General features: G+C 44.0%; 3 protein-coding genes and 2 non-coding genes across 5 annotated transcripts in view; all 5 read left to right on the forward strand.

Annotated features, from left to right (window-relative positions):
- Nucleotides 1-3,232: 3,232 nt before the first annotated feature.
- On the forward strand, nt 3,233-8,922 carry cited1 (Cbp/p300-interacting transactivator, with Glu/Asp-rich carboxy-terminal domain, 1). The gene is made up of 2 exons (XM_029526407.1): nt 3,233-3,405; nt 7,617-8,922. Exon 2 carries the CDS (start codon nt 7,636-7,638, stop codon nt 8,197-8,199), a length of 564 nt encoding a protein of 187 aa, XP_029382267.1. The 5' UTR covers nt 3,233-3,405; nt 7,617-7,635; the 3' UTR covers nt 8,200-8,922.
- A 4,158-nt stretch (nt 8,923-13,080) lies between these two features.
- rps4x (ribosomal protein S4 X-linked) lies at nt 13,081-17,976 on the forward strand. Its single transcript, XM_029526287.1, has 7 exons — nt 13,081-13,156; nt 13,743-13,820; nt 14,630-14,810; nt 16,095-16,192; nt 16,633-16,804; nt 17,169-17,326; nt 17,821-17,976. Exons 1-7 carry the CDS (start codon nt 13,154-13,156, stop codon nt 17,920-17,922), a joined length of 792 nt encoding a protein of 263 aa, XP_029382147.1. The 5' UTR covers nt 13,081-13,153; the 3' UTR covers nt 17,923-17,976.
- On the forward strand, nt 14,990-15,065 carry LOC115059347 (small nucleolar RNA SNORD61). The gene has a single exon (XR_003842204.1). It is a non-coding gene; the product is annotated as a small nucleolar RNA SNORD61 (small nucleolar RNA).
- LOC115059346 (small nucleolar RNA SNORD61) lies at nt 17,377-17,449 on the forward strand. Its single transcript, XR_003842203.1, has one exon. It is a non-coding gene; the product is annotated as a small nucleolar RNA SNORD61 (small nucleolar RNA).
- A 4,694-nt stretch (nt 17,977-22,670) lies between the features above and the next one.
- Nucleotides 22,671-24,600, forward strand: part of nhsl2 (NHS-like 2) — a 70,370-nt gene continuing 68,440 nt past the window's right edge. Inside the window, exon 1 of the mRNA XM_029526918.1 lies at nt 22,671-23,163. Within this exon, the coding sequence (XP_029382778.1) occupies nt 22,857-23,163 (307 nt within the window). The 5' untranslated portion in view covers nt 22,671-22,856. The remainder of the gene's footprint in view (nt 23,164-24,600) is intronic.

Below are 24,600 nucleotides of genomic sequence, written 5' to 3' on the forward strand. Positions count from 1 at the left end.
AGCAAAAGTGGGGATCAGGTCCTGCCTCGACCTGTGTTATCTTACTTTTGGAGTAAACTGAGTCTTTGGTTTATTTACTGTTAGCCAACGTAGCCAAGCAAAACTGAAAAATGCAGAATATACCGAAAAGCCTCCGAAGCGGTCGGTTGGTTTGGTTTTTGTTTGTGTCCGAAGATGAAAACTTTCCCACGTCACAAGGCCCGCCGAAGACTTTATGTTTCTGCCCGACGTCCTTCACAATTAACTTCTCCACACTCCTGCACCCCGTAATATACGGCCAAGGCTGATGCTGGAAGGGGTCTGACACAAAGCCAGTCTCAGGGTGTCCTGCAGTTAACCTTCACCTTTTTATTAAACACAACCGCTCTGTTTCCTCCGTCCTCCATCACATGGCCTCCGCCTGTATCCAACATCGACCACCCTGTTGTGGAATCTTTCCTTCACCTCATTATTTACTGCCCAAAACGCTTCAAACTGGCCTTCACTGAGTGATCAGACGGATTCATCATTCTCGCTGAAGCTCTTTCAGTCTTTCAGTCTTGACAGGATGGATTATACACATGGGGATCAGTTTTATCCAAACAATCCATCCCACTAATCGGAAAGTGGAAGCGATGATAGCTGAAACACGCTGATTGTTTTTGAGTCTTGTGGGCCAAACGTGGAACAATGTTTCTGTCCAGATCAGAAACTGTTTCACTGGCTGCAGTCGGGACGCTCTCCGTTACATAACTTCTGCTCGCATGGAATTTGAATTACTTGGGACAAGATCATGGAGATTTGCTGTCATTTAAAAATCCCACATTGACTGGCGCTGTGATGCAACTCGTTGTGTAAAGGAAAAACTGTCCTGCAGACGGAGCCGTCCTCTGCCAGGACTGAGCTGTAATTTGTCTTTGGCACAGCGTGTCTTCCCTCCAGAGGCGCACGCATGTATTTTTTTCCGATATGAAAATGGAAGGCAGGGCTGCGATCTATTGAGTGAGGTTTTTTTCTGGATTTCCTTCGGGTCAGCTGTAAAGTGCCTCTGGTGACTTTAGCTAATTTTTTTTAACCCTTCGGTTTCATGAATATTCTGTCTGATTCAGAGGGAGGAAGGTTCCACCAAACGGCTTCCCGTTGGTGACGCTTTCTTCCTGTGTTGAACGCACCTTGATAAACAAAAATTTTCCCAACGACTTGTATGCAAAACCAGCATCAGGCCTCACCACAACCGAGCTGGCGCTTTGAATAAAATCTGAAATGGCGCTCGCTGCCAAGTCCTTTCAGCACACCAAATGCCCGTCCTTCCTCTGTCTGCGGTTCCTCCCGGTTAGGGAGCTTTGCCAGTTGTGCCAAACATTTGCATGGGAGCTGTAAAACAAGCTCAGACTGTGGGGGAATTTTTCCGGATCGGCTTTGGGAGAAAACAGAACCGACTTCCTGGAGCTGCATCTCCCCAAGAACGTCGAGCTTTTAGCGACGTTGGCAGTCTGACCAACATGCTAAAATGATTAATCTGCAGAGATGGAAATCGCAAACCGTTTGTTTGATTTGCATAACGTCTCCCCGAGGGGGAACAAAGCGGCGGGGGGCCCCGGGCCTATACGTCCTCCTCATCAACATGTGAAGTGTCTGCAGTCAATGGCCGAGGGGATTTAGTCGCACAATAAGGACAGATGCCTCCTTTTATCCGCTTAACGGAAGAGAGGCAGAGCGCGTGGCACTTGACCGCGGCGTCGCATGTTGTTGGCGCGTAATGACGTCCTCCCTCCAAAGACTAATGAGACGAGGGCTGAATGGACTTGGTCTTTTTTAACAGCAGTTGTGGGAGGGAAGGGAGTTTTTCTTTTGGTTTTTTATTTGATGAATTGGTGGAGGTTCCCCATCAACACTTTCCCCCCCAAACATCTTCTGTTCGTTCCCATGAATAATAATAATAAAAAAAAAAAAAAGTAGTGTTTAAGCTTCTCCAGGTGACAGAGATAGTTTTTTTAAACTGTGAAACGGCCCAGCAGGTTTTTTTTCCTCCTCTTTCAAACGAGCTTTTGCCTCCAGTGATTGTGGAGTTTGGTCGTTTAATGAAAATCTAATGAGTTTGGTTGATTGTCAACAAGAAACTGATTTACTGGAGTTGGTCATCTGCCTTTCGTTATGTTTGGTATCTGTTTGTGTTGTTGTAGTCTTATAATAAATTATAAGCTGGTGAAATAATGTTCTTGCTTTAATACATACTTTTACAAAAATCTGGTTTGTTTGTCTTTTTCTCAGGAATGAAACCAAAACAAATGAAGTTGTGTTACTGATTAAACTGAATTTAAAAATCTGAAAATCATAAGCAGAGAACATTTTTGTGATGCCGTTGAAGAAGCTGTTGGTCAGATGCCACTTTCCTATGAAAAGGTTGTTGTTGTTTCTTTAATGTTATTCTTTTCCACCAGCCTGTCGTAATAAATTCATCAGTGTCTCTGATCATATGAAGACATCTCTACGGCTGAGAACGTGGAAGGATGCAAATCATTCACAGACGTGAGCTCTCTCTCTCTCTCTCTCTGGGCAAGTGACACAGACAAAGACAGAGCGGTCTGAAATGGTCCATTTGATTCCTGATGGTGTTTTTTTTTTTTTTTTTCAGAATGAGCAACATCTGCCCTGAAGAGCTGCGGCCTCAAAAACCCGGAGGCCCGACCTCAGACCGGACCAAGGGGAGGCCTCCACCTGTCTACGCTTTCTGCTTTCTGCTGAGCCAATCAGGTGGCAGCAGAGGTAACGACGCCTGAAGCCGTGCAGATCAGGTCAGCAGCCTCATCAAACATCACCGCGGGGAGAAAATGGAATTTCCGATGCTGGTTTTGGTTTCTGTTTGGTTGTGAGCGAGAAAAAGAGATGGATCTTCTCTGCTCATCCCATAATTCCAGATTTAACTGCAGCTGAAAACTGAGAAAAATATCAGTCTATTAGAGCAAAAACTGCTTTTCAATCCAAAACAATAAAACAATTTCATCTTTTAACAGCTCCTCCATAACATGATGTGATTCAGAGGACATTTTTCATTTAAATTCATGCTCAGAAGTCCAAACCAGTCAGGAGGACCTGTATCAGTCCGGTCCCTGGAAATCCACCTCCAGGTTTTCTGGATTGCAGCCTGCCTGGACACACACTCACACACACACACACACACACACACACACTCCCCAGGCTGGTCAATGCAGAGAGAGAGGCACAAAATGCTTTTTATTCAGTGAGGAGCTCATTGAGGAGCAGACAGAGTCTCTGCAGTCAAGTCCGTCAGCCTCACTTTATTCTCTCCAGCTTCGCTTCAGCAGCTTCTCATCTCCTCAACAGACGCTTTGGACCATTTGGACTTTAAATCGACTTTAGTTTGACTTTCTGCTGCTGTCAGGCTGCACAGAGCTTTCCTCTCAGGTTGGTCCACATCTCTCTCTCTCTCTCCTCTGAGATGTGTGCGTTCAAGTTGTGATTGTTCGCCGCTGCTGTAAATCTTGTCTATTCAAACTCTTCCTCGAGTGTTTACATAACATTTTGAAGGAGGTCAAGCATTTTCTGCCTGAAGCTGAAGAGCTTTGCTGTGAGAGCCTGTGTGAAATTTACATTCAAAGAGGTGGACGAGCTGAACCAAATCTGATCCGTAGAGCAGAAATCACCAGCAGGTATCAAGTGAAAACCTTAAATACACTTTTTTTTCTGGAGTTTGCAGGATTCATGACTCTGTAAATGAAAATGTCACACACACGATTTTCAAAAATCTTTTCCATCCAGAGCTTCAAATATTCTCGAGATTTAGCAAAAGTTTTTGGAGTAAAAGTCTGTTTTTCCTGTAAATTGGCTCCTCATTAAATGCCCTCAGAGGCAATTAAAACAAGTGGTGAGTGTGTCAGGCTGGGGCAGCATATGGTGTGTGTGTGTGTGTGTGTGTGTGTGTGTGTGTGTGTGTGAGAGAGGAAGGTACAGACACAGACTGACGTTTCAGTTTGCTTGTCACGCTTTAATTGTGTAATTGAAACCTCTGTTGTCGGTCTGCATGTGTGTCTTTGTGTGTGCCTTTGCTGCCTTCATGTGTACCATTTTTATGGTATTCCCACAATATAATATAATATAATATATAATCAGCGCGGTCCATTCAGTCGCTTTTGATCATTTCACATGATCTTCTTTAGCAGATTGGAGTTTTAATTCTAATTTTTAAAATCGTCCATGTTGGTCCCGAAGCTGAAGATGGTTGTGCGTTGTGACCGAAGGCTCCAGAAAAAGCTGCTAAAGGGACCTCGTGGTGTGAGATTGTTTTCCCAGCTGCTTGACCTTTGAACTTCAGCTACACACCAGCTCGCTAATGTTCCTGTAATATTGTTCAGGAACTCGTGTAAGTTTATTGTGCTCAATAATCAGCGAGGTTAGATTCTCTGACTTCTTTAGTGCCGTCATGTTCCTGCTCTGGTCTCCTGGGAGCCACATTGGAGGCCCCGCCGTCGCTGTGGTGTCTTAATTCAACATGTTTCCTCCGTTGTAGGCGTCTGATAGCGCCACAACTTCTTATTACCTTCGAAATGAGCCCCATTTTCTTTTTTTAAATGTCAAAGCACAAACTCCTGCCGTGAAAGTGGCATTCCAGTTCTTCTGGCATCAATTTGCTGTCCAACGCAGAAGCTCCTAAAATGAAACAGATAGTGAATTTTTGAAATGATCTCTCCCAACGTTTTGGTGTTGCTGTTGTCTGGCAGACGGAGCGCACTTTCATTGCTGAATAATTAAAATAAATGCAGGCCGGTCCGCGGCCAAGACGGCAGCCCGGACTGCTAATGAAATCATTTACAGGGAAAACGAGCCAGGGCCGATTTCACAATCTCATAAAAGTGATGGAAGAACACAATGAGTCAGGTCAGCTGTGAACAGGAAAAAACATTGGCGCTCCTCCAGCGGTTTCATACGACATCCTTCCTAACGCTGGCGAACCGCCCTCCGATGGCATGACAGACGAGTCGGCTCCGTCTCGTCTCGGAGACAAACGCTGGATGATTATTTGTTATGAGCTGTTGGACAGCGTGTGATGAAATACATGGATTTCACACTTCTCGACATCGTGGCTGAAAGTTTTTTTTTTTTTTTTGGTTTGTTTGCTTTTGTTTCGAATTCGCTCAACTTTTGGAAAAAAAAAAAAAAGTGTTGACCTGGTTTGATGAGTTAGATTTCACTCCGACACGACGTGTTGACTGAAATCATCCACATTACACCATTTAAACAGGCGAAATCTGTTTATGCTCTGAGTACAGACGGATTGGTGCCTCCATATGGAAGCAACTAAAATACCCATAATTCCTGGGCTGAATCAGCAGATCAGGACCTTAACTCCTCAGTTTATTAAAATTTAATTAGATTTTATACAAAAGATGCCAAACTTCATGATATTCAATGTCTTAACAAGCAGCAGCTCGGCTTTCTCTTTTAAAAACGTTACATCAGACCTTTTGGGGTTTATTTTCGGGGGGGGGGGGGGTCGACATCGTCATCGTGGTCGTTATGGATCCAAGCTGACGAGCTTCTCGCCAACCATCTGCACCTTTGGCTGATTAGCTGATGTCCAGATTGGACACACGTGCTGCATGATGCCGTAGAGTTCTCGCCTGAAACAAGTTTCGGGGATGTAAAATGTGTGTCTGTGTGTGTGTGATGTGTTTTGTTGGTGCCTCCTGGACTCAGTGTGGTGGAAAGCTGCTGAGCAGAGACACCATGTGCAGTCCAGCCCTGTCGGTAATCACTCAATGAATAATGAACACACACACACAGACCTGCCATTGACAGCTGTTTGGTATCTTTGTGTGTTAACTCTATCAGTGGAGTGCAGCTGCATGCCTGCCTGTAGCAATTATGTTCTCGCTTAATAAGAGCCAGCGTCGGGAGGAGGGGGGTCTTTTGTGTGCATGTGTGTGTCTTTGTGAGGACAGACTCACTTTCAGGGTTTAGATCTCTGTTAGTTTTTGGATTGGCCAGCAACATTTTCCAAATCCTCCTCGTTAGGGGAAACGTTTTGGAGGCCACGTCCTTCAGACGCTGCCGTCCACGAAGGTGAAAGTGGATTTTCACTGAACATCAGCAGCTGTAAGCAAAGTTGTTATCTTTTGTTAAGAAGCACTTGAGGTATTTATGCCCTTATTTTGTTAACAGTTGCCTTCCTGTTGGCGACTATTGAAATCAGAAAAACAAGGTTTTTATTTACCGGCACAATTCATTAGTCTCCAAATGAAACTGTCCCCAAAAGGGAGACAACCGAGCAAAGATTGAGACAAGTCCAGATGTGTCAAACTTTTCTGTGTCCATTTTAATGTCACAAATCCTGCCCTCAGTTTATTGTTTATGTGTTTGTTTTCCCTGATGAGTGGTGCAGCTTCATCACTGAAATGTTCTGGATTCAGTTTTTATTGGCGTCCATGTATTACACAAAGATGTGAGCGGCTGAACGGACACACAATCGGCACATATTACTAGGAGATTAACTTACTCAAAGGATTGTGTGTGTCTGTGTGTGTGTGTGAATCCACACATGCTGTGTGTAATATAAACCAGCTCTGGGACTTTAACATGAGCCTCTAGGAGCCTTTTGAGTCTCTCACACACACACACACACACACACACCTCAATGACTTTCTCCCACTGACACACACACATGGTCGGACATATGCTCTGTTCTCAGGGCCCATATGTATTTATCCTGCCATGTGACCTAATCACTCTTTGAGCTCCTCAAAGGCATTGTTGTGTAGTGAACTCCATTCACACACACAGACACACAAACACAGACACACACCAATGCATAGACCTATAAACACTCTTTAGCACTGTTGGTTTTCTCTTCATGGCCTTTTCATGGTTAATTTGCTGCTCAACAGGTCAAGAGGAAAAGCAGGCATCAAGCAAACACACACACACACACACAGAGACACACAAACACACGCACGAAATCAGCCGGAAACACACCGAGTCATGTGGCCCTGCAGGCATCAGGACCGCCTGGTTGTGCGTTTCCTAGTCAGATCTGACTTCAGTGATTTAGTGAGTCATAAGAAGTCCACAACGTGTTTGTTGTTGGGGCCTGAATCATTCGCGTGTTTCTCAGGAAATGCTATTAATTGACCACTTAAGTTATTTGTCCTCCTTTCTCCAGTAACACAACTGACTGTGTGTGCGTGTGTCTGTGGTGGAAAAACATGAATCTTGTAGTTTATTGTCATCAGTATCTTCATCCTCTTTAAAAAAAAACAGAACAAAACTCAAAATATTTGAACAATTTGGGAGAAAAGCTGTTTTACTTTATTCATTTGAACCAAATCCATTCGTGTCGCAGCAGCTGCTCGGCCTTTTGGCTCGTTTTATCTTTTTCATTTCATTTCATTTCTCTGCTGCATTTCAGCTGTTATCACAGAGAACAGAAGAAGTCGTTCGGCCTATTTATGAAACGTTGTGGATGAAGTGTTTTTCTCTGTTTGTATGCTTGTTGTGTTGTTATTTTCCTGATGTGCGCGAACCTCGAGTTGTTTCACAGATCTCTGGATGAGGTCACCTGCTGTTGGAGCTTGTGTCCCAGTTTGATGACATCAGATAACTCCTCCCGTTTCTCCCTGCAGGCTCTGGGGTTTCCTGGTGATGACCTCACTGCTGTTCCCTGGCAACGCCCACGCTGCGATGAAGGACCTCTCCTCCTCCTCCTCTCCTCTCAGCTCTCTTCTCCATTACCCGTCCTCCAAAACCTCCGTCGTGCCCTTCACCCCGTCCGCCGGCCCCGCCTCCTCGCCGGGGTCGGCGCCGCTCTCCAAACCTCAGCCCTTCTGCCTGCAGACGGGGCCTCATCTCATCGCCAGCATGCAGCTGCAGAAGCTCAACTCGCACTACCAGAACCTCACCGGGGCTTCGGTGGGACACCCGGCGCCGGGCGGGGCTCCGAGGGGCTTCGGGGCCTCGCCTCTGGGTACCGGGAACCAGCTCCTGGGGCCGACCGGAGGCCTGGGTGGAGGCGGGATGGGGGTCGGGATCGGCATGGCCAACCAGGGCTCTGGCGCGGGGGGAATTATCGACTTTGACCCCGTGGATGAGGAGGTCCTCATGTCCCTGGTGGTGGAGCTGGGCCTGGACCGAGCCAACGAGCTGCCCGAGCTCTGGCTGGGCCAGAACGAGTTCGATTTCATGTCAGACGTGCCGGCCGGATGCTGACCTACAACAGAAATAAAAATAAAATGAAAAACAAAACGAAAAAATCCAGATAAGGTTGAAATTGCTTGACAAAGAGAGAAGACCTTCTCCCGTTTTGTTCTTCTCTTTCCTCCCCAACGAGGAAACAGAAGAGACACTGAGTGATAAAGACAAAGAGATCAGAGACAAACTCCTCTTCCTTCTTTGCTTTCATTCTCTCTTCGGGCAGACCGCTGAAGGAAGGGACAACTTCGCCTTTGAACTTGTGTTTTAAACAGAGCTGAAGGAAACCGTGCTCTGTTTTCCATTTCATGCAGACAGTTTTATTTCCCTTCGGGTGGATGGAGCTGCTGGTCGAAGCTCTTCGTCCGACCGGATTAAGAATTCTTTTGTTTTGCGTCGTCCTGCTTTAATATTTTACTTTTCATTTAAAGAAGAGGAGTTGATTTCTTTATCAAAACCAGGTGATTCATTGTGAGAAGGTTCGGGCAGAGACGGTCCAGATGAGGAAGACACACCTGTTGGACGTCTCAGTGTCGCCTTCTGTTAATCGTTAGCGCTTCAGGAAAAATAAAGTCGGGAAACGCGACTTTATGGGGAGATTGTTGATGGATGACAAACACTACGTTTCCTGTTTTCTTCATGGACAATGTTAGACTTCGGTCTCACGGGAAAAGGGACTCCTGTCTCTGCTTCACAAAGACACTGATTGTCTGAGAACTTTTTATCTCAATGTACTTCTCCTTCTTTCCTTTTTTTTTTTTTTTTTGGTTTGAATTCAGCTCAAGCAGCCGGATTCTAACGACACGTTACTTAAGACAGCGGCTGATACCCATCAGGTCTCCTGGACAAGGAGACAAGGAGACTCTCTCAACATAATGAATTAGATGAAGAGAAGAGGAATCTGAATGGGGGGCTCTCGACAGAGGTCTGATGGTCATGCGAGACCTTGGTGGTTTGAACAGACCTGGATTGCAGCTCAATGTCCTGATTGGGTGGTTCAGACTGTCAATCACGCTGTGGCCACGCCCCCTAATCCATCCTTCACTTTATGGTCTGTTTTCCTCTAAATCCCCAAAAAAAAAAAAAAATGAACATGCCATCTGTTGAAGAAGAGTTGAAACCACAAAATCATTACAGAGTGAATAACTCAAGGGGGAACGACGGCCATTTTCCCATAGACTTCAACACAATCTGACTTCTTTTTACAGCCAGCAATATCTACGTTCACTTTTATACAGTCTGAGGTTAAAAAACTATTTTAAAGGCGTTGATTGGCCGCCATGATGCCACCAGTTTGATTTTTAATGTTATATTAATATGAATATTTCTGCCATGCAAACACCTACAGGCTACACACACAGACGCACACAGACACACACAGACACACACAGGGATCGTGTTACAGCAGGGAAACAGGAGACGCAACCATGAAACATTCACTTGTTCAGTCACACACTGACTTTTTATTTGGGTTGTTGGTGTGTGTGTGTGTGTGTGTGTGTGTGTGTGCGTGTGCGTGTGTGTGCACACATCCATCAAGGCCGTAATGACATCCACAACGACAATAACACAACTTCAGCACACAAACTTCTCAAGGCCTTTTGCTCTGCAGAAGCTGAGATGAGTGAAAAGCCTTCGTTGGTTTGACACGTTTGTCCTGAAGAGGAAACTGAAGACGCTTCATGTCGTCCAACTCTAACGTCAGACACACTGTTTTCCTCGCCCCTCCCTTGAGAATGTGTTTGAATCATTGAGGTCTTTCATTTCCTCCTTTCTGCAGATTAACCTCAGCGCAGACCTTTTGAACCAGCTGTTTGGTCTGTTGTGGCAGAAACTCTGATCCAACATCGGATTCATTTTGGCACTTAATCGCTACAAAAAAACCCAAAAAAAGAACAATTAAATGAAATTTATCTAAGCAGCACACTGTTGGAGCCCAAACCGCAAATCACATGATCTTTTTTCTAAATGAACTAATTTTCTTTGCTCAATCTGTTTTAGTTCTCCATGAAATTCAATATTTTTATGCTTAATCAACGTTTTTTGTTTTGTTGTTTTTTTTCTTTTTCGTTGGAGCCGTGCAGTCGGTGGTTGAGCAACAGAAAAATTCATCAGTATCAACTTTAATAATGGATAAATGTTACTGATATGCATAATTATGGTGTACAAAACCTGCCTGTCCAATTTAGCAGCACCACAAAAGCTTGAACGACGTTACAAACTGGAGCTGAAACATAATTCAGATTTCTTGCTTTTCTTGGTGCTATGTCGCTATGAACCAAATATTTCGTGGTGTTTGGACGTACGTTTATCATGTTCAGAAAGTGGTGACGGGACTTTTTTTGATGCATCGTTCACAAAATGATTAATCAAAGTGAATAATTGTAGGTGAGTGACTGATTTCTATCCTGATTTGTCAGTTAAACCATTTTAAGAACCGGAACAACTGGTGGTTTTTCATCTGGACCTGTATGAATGAACTGCAGAATCACAGCTAACCACGTAAATTCACAATTTAACACACAACAGCAGTGATTTGCTTCACATCCAGCGCAGTGAAAACCTTCCACAGCAGTGATGATTCATCTGTTTTCAGGTCCCTGATTCGAGGATCCTTCTCTACACTAATGAAAATGTCCAGATTTACTTATATTTACTTTTATTTTTGCTTGCTTTTTTTTAATCCTAATGAAGAAATGGATATTATTCCTTCAAGAGATGATTTTTTTAAAGCACTTTTGCTCACCGGCTCTCGCTTGTACATCTATATGAATATGTAAATGACTGAGATCATATTGAGAAATGCTTGTATTTTTGTTACGGCTCTGGAGTTTTATGAAAATAAAAGAAAGTGAAAACTGAGCTGGAGTGAATATTTGTCACTGGAACTTTCTCTTCTGGTCTCTTATTTCCAAAATGTGCATATTGGATTTTTTCCCAGTTTATTATCAATATTATCTATTTATGGAATATAAATAAATATTGTATTAATAATAAAATATCTTACGAAAAATTGGCCAATTCCTATACATATGATGTAGCATATTTAAAAACAACAGCTACAACATTAATACAGACACTGTTCAAATGAAGAGTGCTGGAGTCAGTTTGTTTGTGAAAAGCCTCCACCTGCTGGTCAATGAAGTTTGGTGCATTTACGTCAACTTTCCAAAAGGACAACACAAAGTGTTCTCTTTCTCTCTCATGAACAGCCATTTTTAACTAGAATCTCAGTTCTTTACATTCTGTATATAACCTTTCTAGATAAATTGCACATTTAATAAAATAAAATTTAAAAGAAAAATCATGCTGCTAAAATTATGGATGAGATTTCAACAAAATGTGGCGGCTCAGTTTCGGCTGTTTCATTGTGGGACGGTTCAAATCCCCCCAAAATTCAATGCAATAAAAAATAGTTTCCAACCACTTGAACAGCACGTTACACACACAAATATATTTATCTTTTTCAGAGAAACAACTTGTGTGATTGTCCATTCATTTTCTATCTGACACCCTGTTAACTTTACAGTGACTTTTATTTTAGCTGCGTCTCTTGTAAAAATGTCTCCTGTTGAATATATTTTGTGATTTAGTGAAGGTTAGACTGACAGATTTGTTCTCCACATGGCTTTATCAGCAGCAAAGGAATATTAAGAATAAATTATGTTTATTTATAATAACAAAATGCTTTTTGGGGAGTACAAAGTGGAGAAAGCAGTTTTTAAAGAGGATGAATCTGGCTGCAGTGTGTGAAAGAAGAGAAGCAGCTTAAAACATGCATGCTTGTTTTATTACAGCATCAGCTGGACTTTATTAAACCCCCACATCTGCATTTAACAACACTGCAGCCACTTTAAACAAATGTCGCCTCTTTATTCTGTCAACTTTTGTAATATGACTCTGAAAATCTGTGTTTAATCCTGAGTTAAAACTTCCTGGGCTGTGGATTCAGAGTCCGGTGTAACAGTGTGTTTTCAAAGATGTGGGTCAGGAAATGAAAGTGGACTAAATGTAGGTGGCTGCCCAACAAGCTGCTGGCCAAAGGCACCCTTGTGGAGCCATTCCAAGATTTTTGAAAAGTAAAAGTGGTCTCAAAAAAAAAAGAAAGAAGGAGGTTAGTGGGTTGATGCTCACTGCACTGCAAAACAGCTTGAGCACACAAAATCTGGTAATAAAGTGAGTCACCAGAGACAAACGTGCAAATACACACAAAGGAGCACTTTTCTTATTTACAAAGAGACTCCAGATTTTCCGCAGCAGCTCGCTGGGAGGCCTTTGGGGAAAGATGACGTGTGTGGATCAGTTGGTAACGTCTGACAGAGGAAGACATCGACTCAGGAGGAATTTTATCTCTGCTGGTGTAAACTGGACTCAAATCTGTGTGCAACTCTGGTATTTCCTGAGTCCAAAGATGCACAAACAGCAAGATGGATGGACCAAAATCCTGAAAACCGGTTTGCATCATGTTTTCGTTATCTGGTATTTATGAGAGAGACTGACGGGAATTTATTCTGATTTTAAGGATACCTGGACTTTTCCTCTAGTGCCACCAACAGGTCAAAGTTAGCTGCAACCACTAAAGTAGTGGTTTGAAAAGTCCAATTTTAACAACAGCAACAATAATAGATATACATACTCTGAAATATGAGTAACTTTTTAAATTTTTTTTTACTTATCTTTAAACGTACAAAAAAAGAGAGATTTTTCAATATAATAAACAGAAACTTGTAACCACCGGCGCAAAGAAATAACACATGTATCAAAGTAGCTGAATTTTGTTTATTTAATTTTTTTGAAGCACACAGCAGTCTAATTTTATTTTATTTTATTTAGAAAAGGACAAAAGCGACTGTTTTCAAAATTTCGAATTTACGCTGCGACTTTCGGAGCGTTTGTCCCTCCCGCCCTGCCGTAGCCGGCCTTATCACTAACTACCGGAAGGAAGCGGATCCTTTTCCCCGCAGACTCCAACATGGTGAGCTGTTTCTCCGCACCATTCCTCAGAAATAATCTGCAAACATCGCTCTCAGCTTCAAAGTTATCGCAAACATTCACGCTCTGCTCTGAAGCGCCACGTCTTAGTTAACGGCAGATGTTAATATCGTGGTCAGAAACACCGATTATTTCTTTTTTCCCGGTGTTTTAAAAATCACTTGACGCCTCCGGTCAGCCATGGCTCGTTAGCATGAATGTGGCTAACGGCGTTAGCTTGCGATAAAGCTGGATAAAAACTCCTGAAATGGGGGGATTTAAAGTGGAATCTTTAGTGAAAATCTATGCGTGCTTTAGAAATATTTAAGAAATGTATTATACATAATTGTCAGCAATATAACTGCTCAAATGGCTGAGCTGTTATATTTATTATCAAGGGTGTTACAGTTAGCTTAGCTAGGCCGCAGCCGGAATTAGCACATCATGCTAACAGCGTGTCCTCCCTTAGTCCGGATTTCTATCATCATCGTCACCGCAATTTCACACCAAACGGGATTTTTTTATTAAATAGTAGCCCAGTCTGGAGGTTGTTGGCTCCTTCATTTACCTGGTATGTCTTTCTTTTCCAGGCAAGAGGACCGAAGAAGCACCTGAAGCGCGTCGCAGCGCCAAAGCACTGGATGCTTGACAAGCTCACCGGAGTTTTCGTAAGTCACGTTTCAATGAATCCTTAAAACTGTGTAATATTTGGCCTTCAAGCTCAGTGTTATCTAGGCAGGTTTGAAATGGAAGAGCGAAAATGTGCATGAAATGGGAATTGAACGGATCTCAAGATCCTCACGTGTCGTCAGCAGGCTGAAGTTAGAGAAACTAAGAGAGCAGTTCTGAATTATCAGGATAAATACTCAGAAAACTCTGTAAATGGTTATTTTGATCTGAAAAACATCAAATTGTTGTGCAAAAGCAGGTTTGTGTGCTAACTAACGTTAGATTTGAACAGATCACTGCTCGTTGATTAAGATCTGAGCTGACTGTTGTAAGATCCCAACACACAAGACCAACTGTGGTTAATCCACCTGATATTTTCTGACTGATTCTGAACTCATCCCTGATCAGAAAGATTAAAACCAGCGTGTTCGGATTCTGGTTACGTGACAAGGATCTGTCGTTTTTCACCAGAGAAAGTTGAGGATGCTGTTCTGTTGTCAGAACTGATTTGTTTATCAACAGACTGACTTATCTGGATTTTAGCTGGTTTGAAAGACACACAGACTCGGTCTGTGTTCGCAGTGAAAAATGACTGAACAGTTGAAGCAGATAGCTCTCTTTCATGTGCTTATTAGAGCTTCAGTTAAGGTTATGGGATCATCTCTTCTGTCATCTACTGGTAGATTGTGATTCAGTGAAAAAATAATTTGGACTACAGTCCGATAATTATATGGTGCTGCCAGCAAACAATAAGTTGTAAATGATCAACAGGTCCAACTCCTAACAATTTAATGTTGTCCCTTTTCAGGCTCCTCGTCCTTCCACCGGTCCCCACAAGCTGAGGGAGTGCCTGCCCCTCATCATCTTCCTGAGGAACCGCCTCAAGTACGCCCTGACAGGGGATGAGGTGAAGAAGATCTGCATGCAGAGGTTCATCAAGATCGATGGCAAAGTCCGCACCGATGTCACCTACCCTGCTGGGTTCATGGGTGAGTTGTTTTTAACGCTTCTGAAAGAGCTGCCCTGAGTTCTTAACAGCCTCTGTGTTGGATTTTTGTTTGCGATTTTGATGCACGTGTTATCAAGTAATGTTTCAGAAGATGAAGAAGGTCTTTACAGTATGTTGTGATGCTGATGTGTATCTGCCAGCTTTGAGGAGGCAAATGGAGCAATGATGAATTTGTGTGTTTGATCAGTAATGAGCTGAAACTACACAACCAATTCCTCTAAGAAGTTCTGAGCTCTGATTACAACCCAGTTCTGACTCAGTTTTATTCTGCTGGGGGAAGGGAAATATAATTCTGGGAAATTAAGTTTCTATATTTGAGATGATGCCTTTTTCCTCAGTTAGCTTCTCTTCAGTTTTTGAGGAAACTTTGAAAACCATCACTGATAGTTCAGCTGTCACATTAGGCTTCATGTTAGATGTTTCTCCAGGACTCAGATCTGAAAATCTCCAGCTGGTTGAATGAAAAGTGAAACTGTTGCTGTAAAATTTTTATTTTTCTGTGCCAATGAAAAAATGACAATGTGAGTCATTTCCACACGTTAAGGTGCAGACGAGCTTTGTGTAAAAGCTTTTTGAGGACAAGACCTAAGGCATGTTAAAGTTTTATAACACTTCAACAAACCAACCATTGCCGAATTGGCTGTGGGGCCTTTAAAGCATCTTGTTCAGGATCCAACAATCCCGCCTCCTTTAAACCTGCCACCCTCTCAATTTTCCCTCCACTTCAATGCTGCCAGCAGCCTCATGTGGAGGTGAAGCGTTCTAATTTCCAAATCCAAGGGAAGTCTTCCCAGCAGGGTGAAAGTGTCCTATTTATATACATACACAATGAACGCCCGCCTATCCGGACCAGGAGTAGTTAATGATCAATCTTGATCTTTTTAAACAGTTCTGACTAAATAGACAGGAAATGTTGTTTTGTCAGACTTGATTGTTGAAAAGTGTGACTAGATGCTCTTCACTCACTCTAGTCTGAGCGAAGGTTTATTTTGAAAGGATGACTTTTTTGAAATTAATTGAAAATCATTGTAATGAGTTAAAATTTGGCAGGGTTTTACTTTCAGCTTTATCTTAAATGAATTTTCTGCTCTGTTGTTGGACTGCAGTTGTTCTCAGTAGGACCGTTCTGTTTAATGACCAGAACTTGTTTCACCAACATCTGACTGACCTCTGTTATGCAGAAGGTCTCGGACTCCACTGTAGACCATATTTGTTCTTTTTATGGGGGGCTTTGATACTGAGGCTGTCGACCTTCTGTTTCCAGATGTGATCAGCATTGAGAAGACCGGCGAGCACTTCCGTCTGATCTATGATGTGAAGGGACGTTTCACCGTCCACCGCATCACTGCCGAGGAGGCCAAGGTGAGAACTTGGGATGTGTTAAACCTGATTTTAGCCTCAACCGGAGCTGCCTCGATCCTTTTTGAGAGCGTATGAGTGTCTGATATTGATTGATGTCGTCTGAACAATGAAGTACTGTCCTGAGGGCAAGAAGGAAATGGTAGATTTTAGGAAGCAAAGACAAAGTCGATAAGGAAACGTTATCCAATATCTGAAATGTCACTGACATGAAAGTAGTTTGAGATTAAAACAGCAGATTCTTGCTGCATGATCCAAATAATGGTCTGTCTGGTTTAATGTTTGAGATGCTTCCTTTTTCGTGGTGTTTGACCCTGGTGTACTTCAAACATTAGGTTGGACAGCCAGCAGTCGGCATCAATGCTAATTAGTCTGTGTTAAATAGCACTCCTGCTCCTGGATGTAGTTACATTTATCCTGACCCAGCTGTCCTTTCTCTGCAGTACAAGCTGTGCAAGGTGAAGAAGATCATCATTGGCACTAAGGGAATCCCCCACCTGGTGACTCACGATGCCCGCACCATCCGCTACCCCGACCCGCTCATCAAGGTCAACGACACCATCCGCATCGACCTGGACACCGGCAAGATCACAGACTTCATCAAGTTTGACACCGGTAGGTTCAGCTCAGGTTCATTGTGGCTCAGAGTCCATGTCTGCCCATCTGTCCCCTTCTCAGGGACACAAAGTCTTCACATTCAGCACAAACATTCACTGAGATTGTAGGATGAAGTGACCACAAATGCGATGGCTCACATTTTAAATCCCTTAACATTTGGGACAAACATCCGGCCAGATTTAAGGATGAACTGACCAAATTTTGATTTCAAAGGTCAACGTGGTGTCACAAAACACTTTTTTTTAGCCATAACTCCAGACTTCACAAAGACATAACAATATTTCACACATTGAGGATGAACGAAAGCACACGTAGTGGTAACTTTACTGGCTGTCCACTAAAACTCTTCTCCCCCCTCCAGGTAACCTGTGCATGGTGACTGGTGGTGCTAACTTGGGGCGTATCGGTGTGATCACCAACAGGGAGCGTCACCCTGGCTCCTTCGACGTGGTGCACGTCAAGGACAGCACAGGCAACAGCTTCGCTACAAGGCTCTCCAACATCTTCGTCATTGGCAAGGTAAGGATCATAGAGCCGCTGAAACTCTTCATTTACAACGAAACGTTGGAGCAATGATGACCATTTTTGGTTTTGATTAACAATGAAAACACACAACCAATTCCTCTAAGAAGTTCTGAGCTCCGTAATAAGATCTCTGGGATCTGGCCTAAAACTTTGGACATGGCTGCCTGACATTTATTACTCCGCTGAAGAGACCAGATCTGTCAGCGGCACAGTCATCTCTCTGCTGCCTGACATTTTTTTCCCCAGCCACTTTGGCCCTGCACTTTTCCTCACCTTGACAAAAACGGAGTGCTGAAGTGAAGTTTTGAGCTTTTCTGCCTGACTGCATGTGAAAATGTCATTTTACTTTAGAATAGCCATCACTTTGTCTCCATATTGATAGTGTGTTGTGACCGACTGGCCTTTCTCTGGAGGAAAAAATTAGATATTCAAGTCTGTATGGAAACTAACCACTCAAATTTTGTACCTGCCCCTTCACCTCTCTGCAGGGCAACAAGCCGTGGGTGTCCCTGCCCAGAGGAAAGGGAATCCGTCTGACCATCGCTGAGGAGAGAGACAAGAGGCTGGCCGCCAAGCAGGGCAGCAGCTAAACTGGCCACAGAACAGCCCACCAGGTTTTCAAATAAACTGTTATTTACAAAACACTCTGCTCGTCCGCGTTCTTCCTTTCTGCCTGTTTGTAGACATGAAGCGTTTTTGGAAATAGAGTTTAATTATCGGACCACGATTGGAGGGGGGCAACAAACTGCAGTTTTTGTTTGTCTGCACTATAAAAGAAGTCCATATATAATAACTCCAGTGATATTTTAGGTGTACTGACCCTTTAAATATTCTGGCACATGCAGCTAAAAGCTTTATTCTTCCAACAATCCCTCCATCTTTCACCTGGACTCGGCCCATCCTCCTCCTCCCATCGCTCCATCCCCCCTGCTCTCTTTCCATCCATCTGTTTACTTTCCTAATCCCTCTGCTCCTTCCTTTCCTCTTTCCTTCCAGTCACCACTCACCACTTCATACCTCCTCTTCTCCAAGATGCATCCTACATTCCTGCCCCCTTTGTCCTACTTTCAATCCATCTTTTAGTTTCCTTTATCCCACAATTTGCCAGATCAATCCTCACCTTGTCTCCTTCTGCCTTTTCATTGGTTCCTCTCAACTGTCATTCTGTCCTTTCCTCTTCATATACTTCCCTCCTTTTTCATCTCCTCCTCCCTTCTTCTCTTCCTACTGATTCCTATACTTCTCTCCCTTTTTTTTTTTCCTCCTTCCCTGTGTTGTCTCCTACCATCCTTCTCTCCTTCCCTTCAGATTGCCCTCTTTTCATCCCTCCATCTCTGTGTTGTGACTTCAGTATCAGTCCATATGGTGACTGCTGAGATCCAACCTGCTCTGCGCTGCAGTAACCTGGCCTGGCACACACCCTGTGTGTGTGTGTGTGTACCTGTGATTGTGTGTGCTTTTTACATAAAAGACCAACAGAACTGATGCCACCTCAACCCAACGCTTGTTTCCTAACCCGGCCTGTCTGGCACATGACACACTCCATAACAAACACACACAGCAGGAGTGTGTGTGTGCTTTTTTGTTGAGGACCGCAGACACACTGAACAGTACAGTAATCCTTCTCTGGCAACGAGACGTGAGGACAGACCTTGAGGACGGTGATAATAAAAAGTTCAACCTTTAAAAATCGGTGAAAGCTGGATGCTGAAGATCATCAGTGGGCAAAATAATCTGTTTGACACGACGCAGGCCGTCTGTGGCGATTCAGTAAAAGTACACATTTTCTGAATGTAAATGTGCAGTCCAGCTCCAGTTTGTAATTTGTCAGCCTTCTTGGCTGGAAGACTGGAAACTACAGACTGAGACCTTAAACTCATTAGGAAAATGTTTACTGATGAGGAGGGACATTTTCCCATATACTTCAATCTGCATTATTTTTAATGACGGTTTAAGGCTCTCTTTGACTTCAGTCTTTACTGGCTCATCTCAGGCACAAGCTCCGCCCCTCTGGTGGTTTTTGTGTAATCCAGCTGACAAACAGACAAAAATGTAAAAATAAACTGACCAGCTGCGACGATGATGACCTTTGACCCTGACGCGTCTCCGGGCGGCAGCTTGTAAACAGATTGGTGTTTTGAGGTGAAGACGCCAAATGAAACGACACATTTTCGAGCACTTTTAAGGGGTTTGTGGTTTGGGAACAAATGGAAAGTGACAGCGTTGTCCCCGATTCTGTTGGCCCGGGACCAGATCGAGTAAACAAACACACACACAGTCTTTTGAAATATGAGACTCAACAGACGTGAGCTTCACTCTGGTCCTGCTCTGTATCCCCCTCATGAGCAGAGCAACAATCACATTTGATTCACGCACACACACACACACACAGACACACACAGAAACACTGAGGCTTTGAAGTGTGTTTGACTGCATGAGCAGAGAAGCAAAGAAGAAATACAGAGAACAGAAAACTGAATGTTGTGCAGAGAGCGAGACGGACCAGGACGGTGATTACAAAATGTCCAGAGTCGTCAGCTTGTTAGCAGGAAGTCTATCTGAACACTTCCCTGTCAGGATCTGTCCTTAATTAACGTCTGGAGAGGAAGTCCAACAGTCGGACTGGAGCTTTTAACGTCACCTCCTCAAGGTTGTGTGTATTACAGCGTCTTCACTCCTGAATATTCAACATTAAACCTGTTTGTGGAGGTTGGAGCAGTTTTCCTGCCAAATATAACAAATGTAATATCTCTGCCGTTTATTGCTCAGTAAATTAAATGTCCTCAGCTCAGCTGATGGCGTTTATAAAACGTTTCAGTCCAACAAAAAGGAATAAATATGTGCCATGGATCATTCTAGAGATTATTTTGTTTTATTTTGATGACAAAAGTCAAAATGGGGATCTTATCGTTTAAATTCAAACTCAAATTTTATTGTAATGTTCTACGCAGAGAAACATCTGAAACTGAAAAAATGCTAAATAACACAAAGACAAGAAAATAAAAACTGAATGGTGACCACAAAATATGAATGAATGGCAGGAGTATCGGAGGTGAGCTGTTGAGCGCGGCCCCCCGAACGAGAGCAGAAAAAAGGGCTGAGCTGCTGAAACAATGAACTCAGTCATCTGAGGAGGGAGGGGGAGTGCAGCGGGTGAGGACAGCTGTTTCTAATCAATTGCTTCCATATGATTGACTGCCTGGCTGCCTGTCGGCTGATTGGACGGCAGGCCGGGGTCGCCAGGCCGCAGGCGGGGCCTCGGGACGCCCGGTTGATTCGGTTGACCTGGCTGATCGAGTAGTCGTAGTCGACAGCGCCTCGGTTGCCGTGGCAACTGATTGGCTGGGTAACAAAGCTGACAAGATGAGCGTGAGGAGGCCGTGTGGAGCGACTGTACGGATGATGTAATGTGGCCGCTCCCATCCGTTCCTTCTCACACACACACACACACACACACTCATAAGTTTCTCATGTTGATGTTTTCAATTGTGTCAATAAAAGGCAGTTTATGTTGAAATTCCTTCTCTCGCTCTCTCCATCCCCCCAGCTCCATAAGACAGACACAGACTGCATGAACAAAAACATTTAGGTAGGCCAAGTTCACGTCTGGGAGGGGTTTCTAAAGGGGGCCGGGGGGGCGCTCTGAGGACCAGATGTGCTTTTTTTTTTATTATTATTCTTTTTCCTCGGGGAGGGGGGCAGAAGGAGGAACGAGGGCTGCTCAGAAAGTTAAAAATCAGCCAGATACTTTATGTTGAATAAAGATTTTATTTTCATCATGAATGAAGACTTCAGCAGGTTCATTAATCTGACTGGTTGTGTGTCTCTGCTGCACAATATTAGTTTACTCCTCTCCAGTGTTTGCTTTCTTCTTCTTCTACGCTGGAGCTGGTTTCATCTGAAATGAAGACAGTTTCAGAGGGAAAGGCTGAACTGGTTCGTTCAAGTGGGAACCAACGGACCCAGTCGGTGTTACAGAGGACCTACAGTACAAAAGGTCAAAGGTCAGAGTTGTTAAAACACAACAATCCCTGACTGTGTTCGACACAAAAACAGATGATTGAGCAGAAAGCGGCTCGATATGGAATCCATACTGGATGCTGGTCGTTTTGAAGAGCTACAGAAGAAGGTCACTTAGTTGTGCGACTGACGTGAACTGCACAATAACAAAGAGTCTCACTGATTCCTGATACAATCTGCAAAATGCAAAAAGAAGCTTTAACCTTCAGGAGCCTTGTACAAAATCTTATCTATAATAAATGAGGGAAACTTCTGCAGTAAATAAGTCAACAGAGAAATCCGCATTAATGGGAACTGTCATTGAAAGCGTCGCTGAGACATTTTAAAACAATTAGTGAGTCAATAAGAGAAAGCGTTTGATTTCTTCAAACGCCGTTTGGGAATGAAAACTGTTGAATTGTGCGTCATCTCTCAGGAGACGAGGTGAACAGAGGACGAATGATTATGGGGAGATTTATGGCCGAGGATGTGAGCAGCTGGCAGCAGAAGACCGTCATGAGGCAAGAGGATTCAAGCAGCTCCAGAGAGGGAGGATAGAGCTCCTCCACCCTTCTCAGAGTCCAGGGGGCCACATCACGGGGCCCCGGAGGCTCCTGCATGCCATCTGCTCTCTTAAAGACACACTCTGACCACTTGTGTTGTGTTGTGTTGCTCTTTCCGGAGGAGTTAAACTGTAAATCCACTCTGAGATGTTGGCTGTGGTCGACCTGCTGCATTTGGCCTGGAACAGGGCTGCGTTCAGGGACGGTGGGGGGTTCTGTCAGTGAGATCTGATGATCTTATGAAATGTCGCTCTGATATTCCTCAACCGAACCGAACTTCTTTCAAAAAATGATTTTTGGAGCAGTTTGTATGTTGGTGGAAAGAATAGTCCCCCCCCCAAAGCTCTCCTCTTCCTGCCCCTGACAGGTTTCTTCTTCTGGGGAAACACCAGACTGTTGCTCCCGGTGACACCTCGTCAAGTCCGCCAAAATAAGGTGCACCTTTAGTCTGTTCACTTTCAAAATAAAAGCACGTGGGGTGTTTGTTTTGTTTTTCTTCACAATTTAAAAGTAAAATTTTATGTTTTCAGTGGCTAAAAGTTAATCTCCAGATTGCTGTAATCTTTAAATGTATAAGGTTTCCTACATGAATGATGACAGTTGAATTGTCCAAACCTCCTTTTTTTTGGACACGAAGTCGCTTTTTCATTCCAGATAAAATCAAAACAAAAAGCCAAAGAGCTGAACTCCTGCTTTGGTTTTGAAAGTTGTGAGCCGGATGTTTGGTGTGTTCCACTCTGATTAACTTGATGAAGCCTGCTGAGCTCACAGACAGAGAAAAGCTCCAGTCCGGTCAAAAACAATGAGGGCGCAGGACGCGCAACTCGCTCCGAGCGTCTCCGGCAGCGGCGGAGTTTTTCCTCCCGGAGGAGTCGGTGCACCCGCCGGAGGGAGGAGGACGGAGGGGGCATAACTCAGCTTGTTATATTTCTTTTCTGCGGGGCGGGGGGAGGAAAGTAATCATGCCTTTTTGCAAGAGGACGATACTTCCCAAAGATGTGTGCAAGCCGGAGGCGCGTCCGCGGCACCAGCACCAGCTGCGGCCGCGGCGGCAGGCGGAGGTTTTCGGGGACCTGGCGGATGTCTGCGGCTTCAGCCTGTGCTCGGTGCTCCGACAGCTCTCCGATCTGTCCCGGCACTCGGTGAGCATCCTGGAGGAGCTGGAGGGGGAGCTGGTGTCGGTCTGCCGCCGGTCCGGAGCGCTGGAGGGCAGGCTGGTCCGGCTGCGGAGGCGCGTCGCCGAGCTGGTCAGCAAACCTCCACCGAGAGGTAGGAGGAAATTAAACATGCTTCTCAGACACACACACACACACACACACACACACCTGGTGTCACTTTACACAGGCTGCAGCTGCAGGGTTGGACTCTGGTTGTCAAAGTTTGCGCTGAGGTTTGTGGCCTGGTCCGTCTCCAGATTTATTCAGGATATGAGTAAGTGGGAGTTTTGTTTTTTAAATTATTGTTAGATTTAGGAGACCAGTTCTGCCTCCAGGAGCTGCAGGAAGACATCCCACACAACAAACAAACAAACAAAAACAAAAATGAAGCTAGGCAAAGTGAAAGTTGTGCGTTAATTGGGCCATTGAGGCTTTGGCAGAGGGATGGGCCTACAGACGGTGGAATGTGGACTCACTGTAACAGCAGAGATGTCACACATGTTTCAGAGTTGTGTGTCTCTTTTCTTTTACCTGTGGCTGCAGCAGCTCACACTCCTGCTTCTGTGTTGTTGTTGTTGTGAGCTGTGGCAGGCCCACAGCCTAAGATGAAGCTCTTTGACCTGTTTGTGTGAACTGGACAGGAATGGAAGCAGGACGAGGTCTTCATGGATTCTGGATTTTTGTTCGGCTTTTCAGATTCAGCTGTGTTTTGCTGGTTGTGTTTGGTGTGCGTGCTGCTCCACTTCTTAACTTTGTCGCCGCCATCTTGTCTTTTGAAACCAAAACAAGAACGTTCAAGGCCTCTTTTCGACAGAAAATAGTCACCTGTGGTTGATAGTGGAGGAATTGTTCAGTGATAATCAATAATCAATAATGGAGCTGGTTTGTTGTCAATTTTATTCGACACACTTTGTTGCACGGCGGTTCATGTGCGAGTCAGAAGCAGCCCAAAGGCATGATGGGAGATTTCCAACTTGTTTAACTCTGCAAACTTTGCACAAATTTATCATGCAGTTTTTTTCTTTCTGTGTTTACTTTGCAGCTCAAAAGTTAGCACATGAATTAAAATCAGCCGGTTGTGAACAAGGTTTTACAGGACTGTCAGCTGAGTGTGTGTGTGTGTGTGTGTGAGTGTGTGTGAGCGTGGACAGTATGATAAGAGAGAAAGTCCCTCTAAACACAGACCAGATGTAGAGCTGGAAAGAGCAGAAGAGGAAGAAAGATAAAACAACATCCAGATCTTCATTCAGTTTACTTCAGCGAGTGGACTCACGTGTGTGTGTGTGTGTGTGTGTGTGTGTGCGCAGGTGTGATGTGTGTGTGCAGGTGTGATGTGTGAGAGTCAAAGATCTCCCTGGTGGACTTTCCTCCTTTGCTGATTTGTGTCATTGTGGTAGATTCTTGTCGTTTTTTTGTGTCTTTGTCATTGTTCTTGTGTTTTTGTGTAGTAGTTTTTGCCTGTTTGATGTCATTTTGTAGTCACTTTAAATATCTTTGTGTCTTTGAAGTCGTTTTGCGTTCTCTTGGTTTTTGTTGTTGGTTTGTGTTG

The sequence above is a fragment of the Echeneis naucrates genome, chromosome 18, assembly GCF_900963305.1.
Source record: "Echeneis naucrates chromosome 18, fEcheNa1.1, whole genome shotgun sequence".
In the NCBI taxonomy this organism is placed as follows: domain Eukaryota; kingdom Metazoa; phylum Chordata; class Actinopteri; order Carangiformes; family Echeneidae; genus Echeneis; species Echeneis naucrates.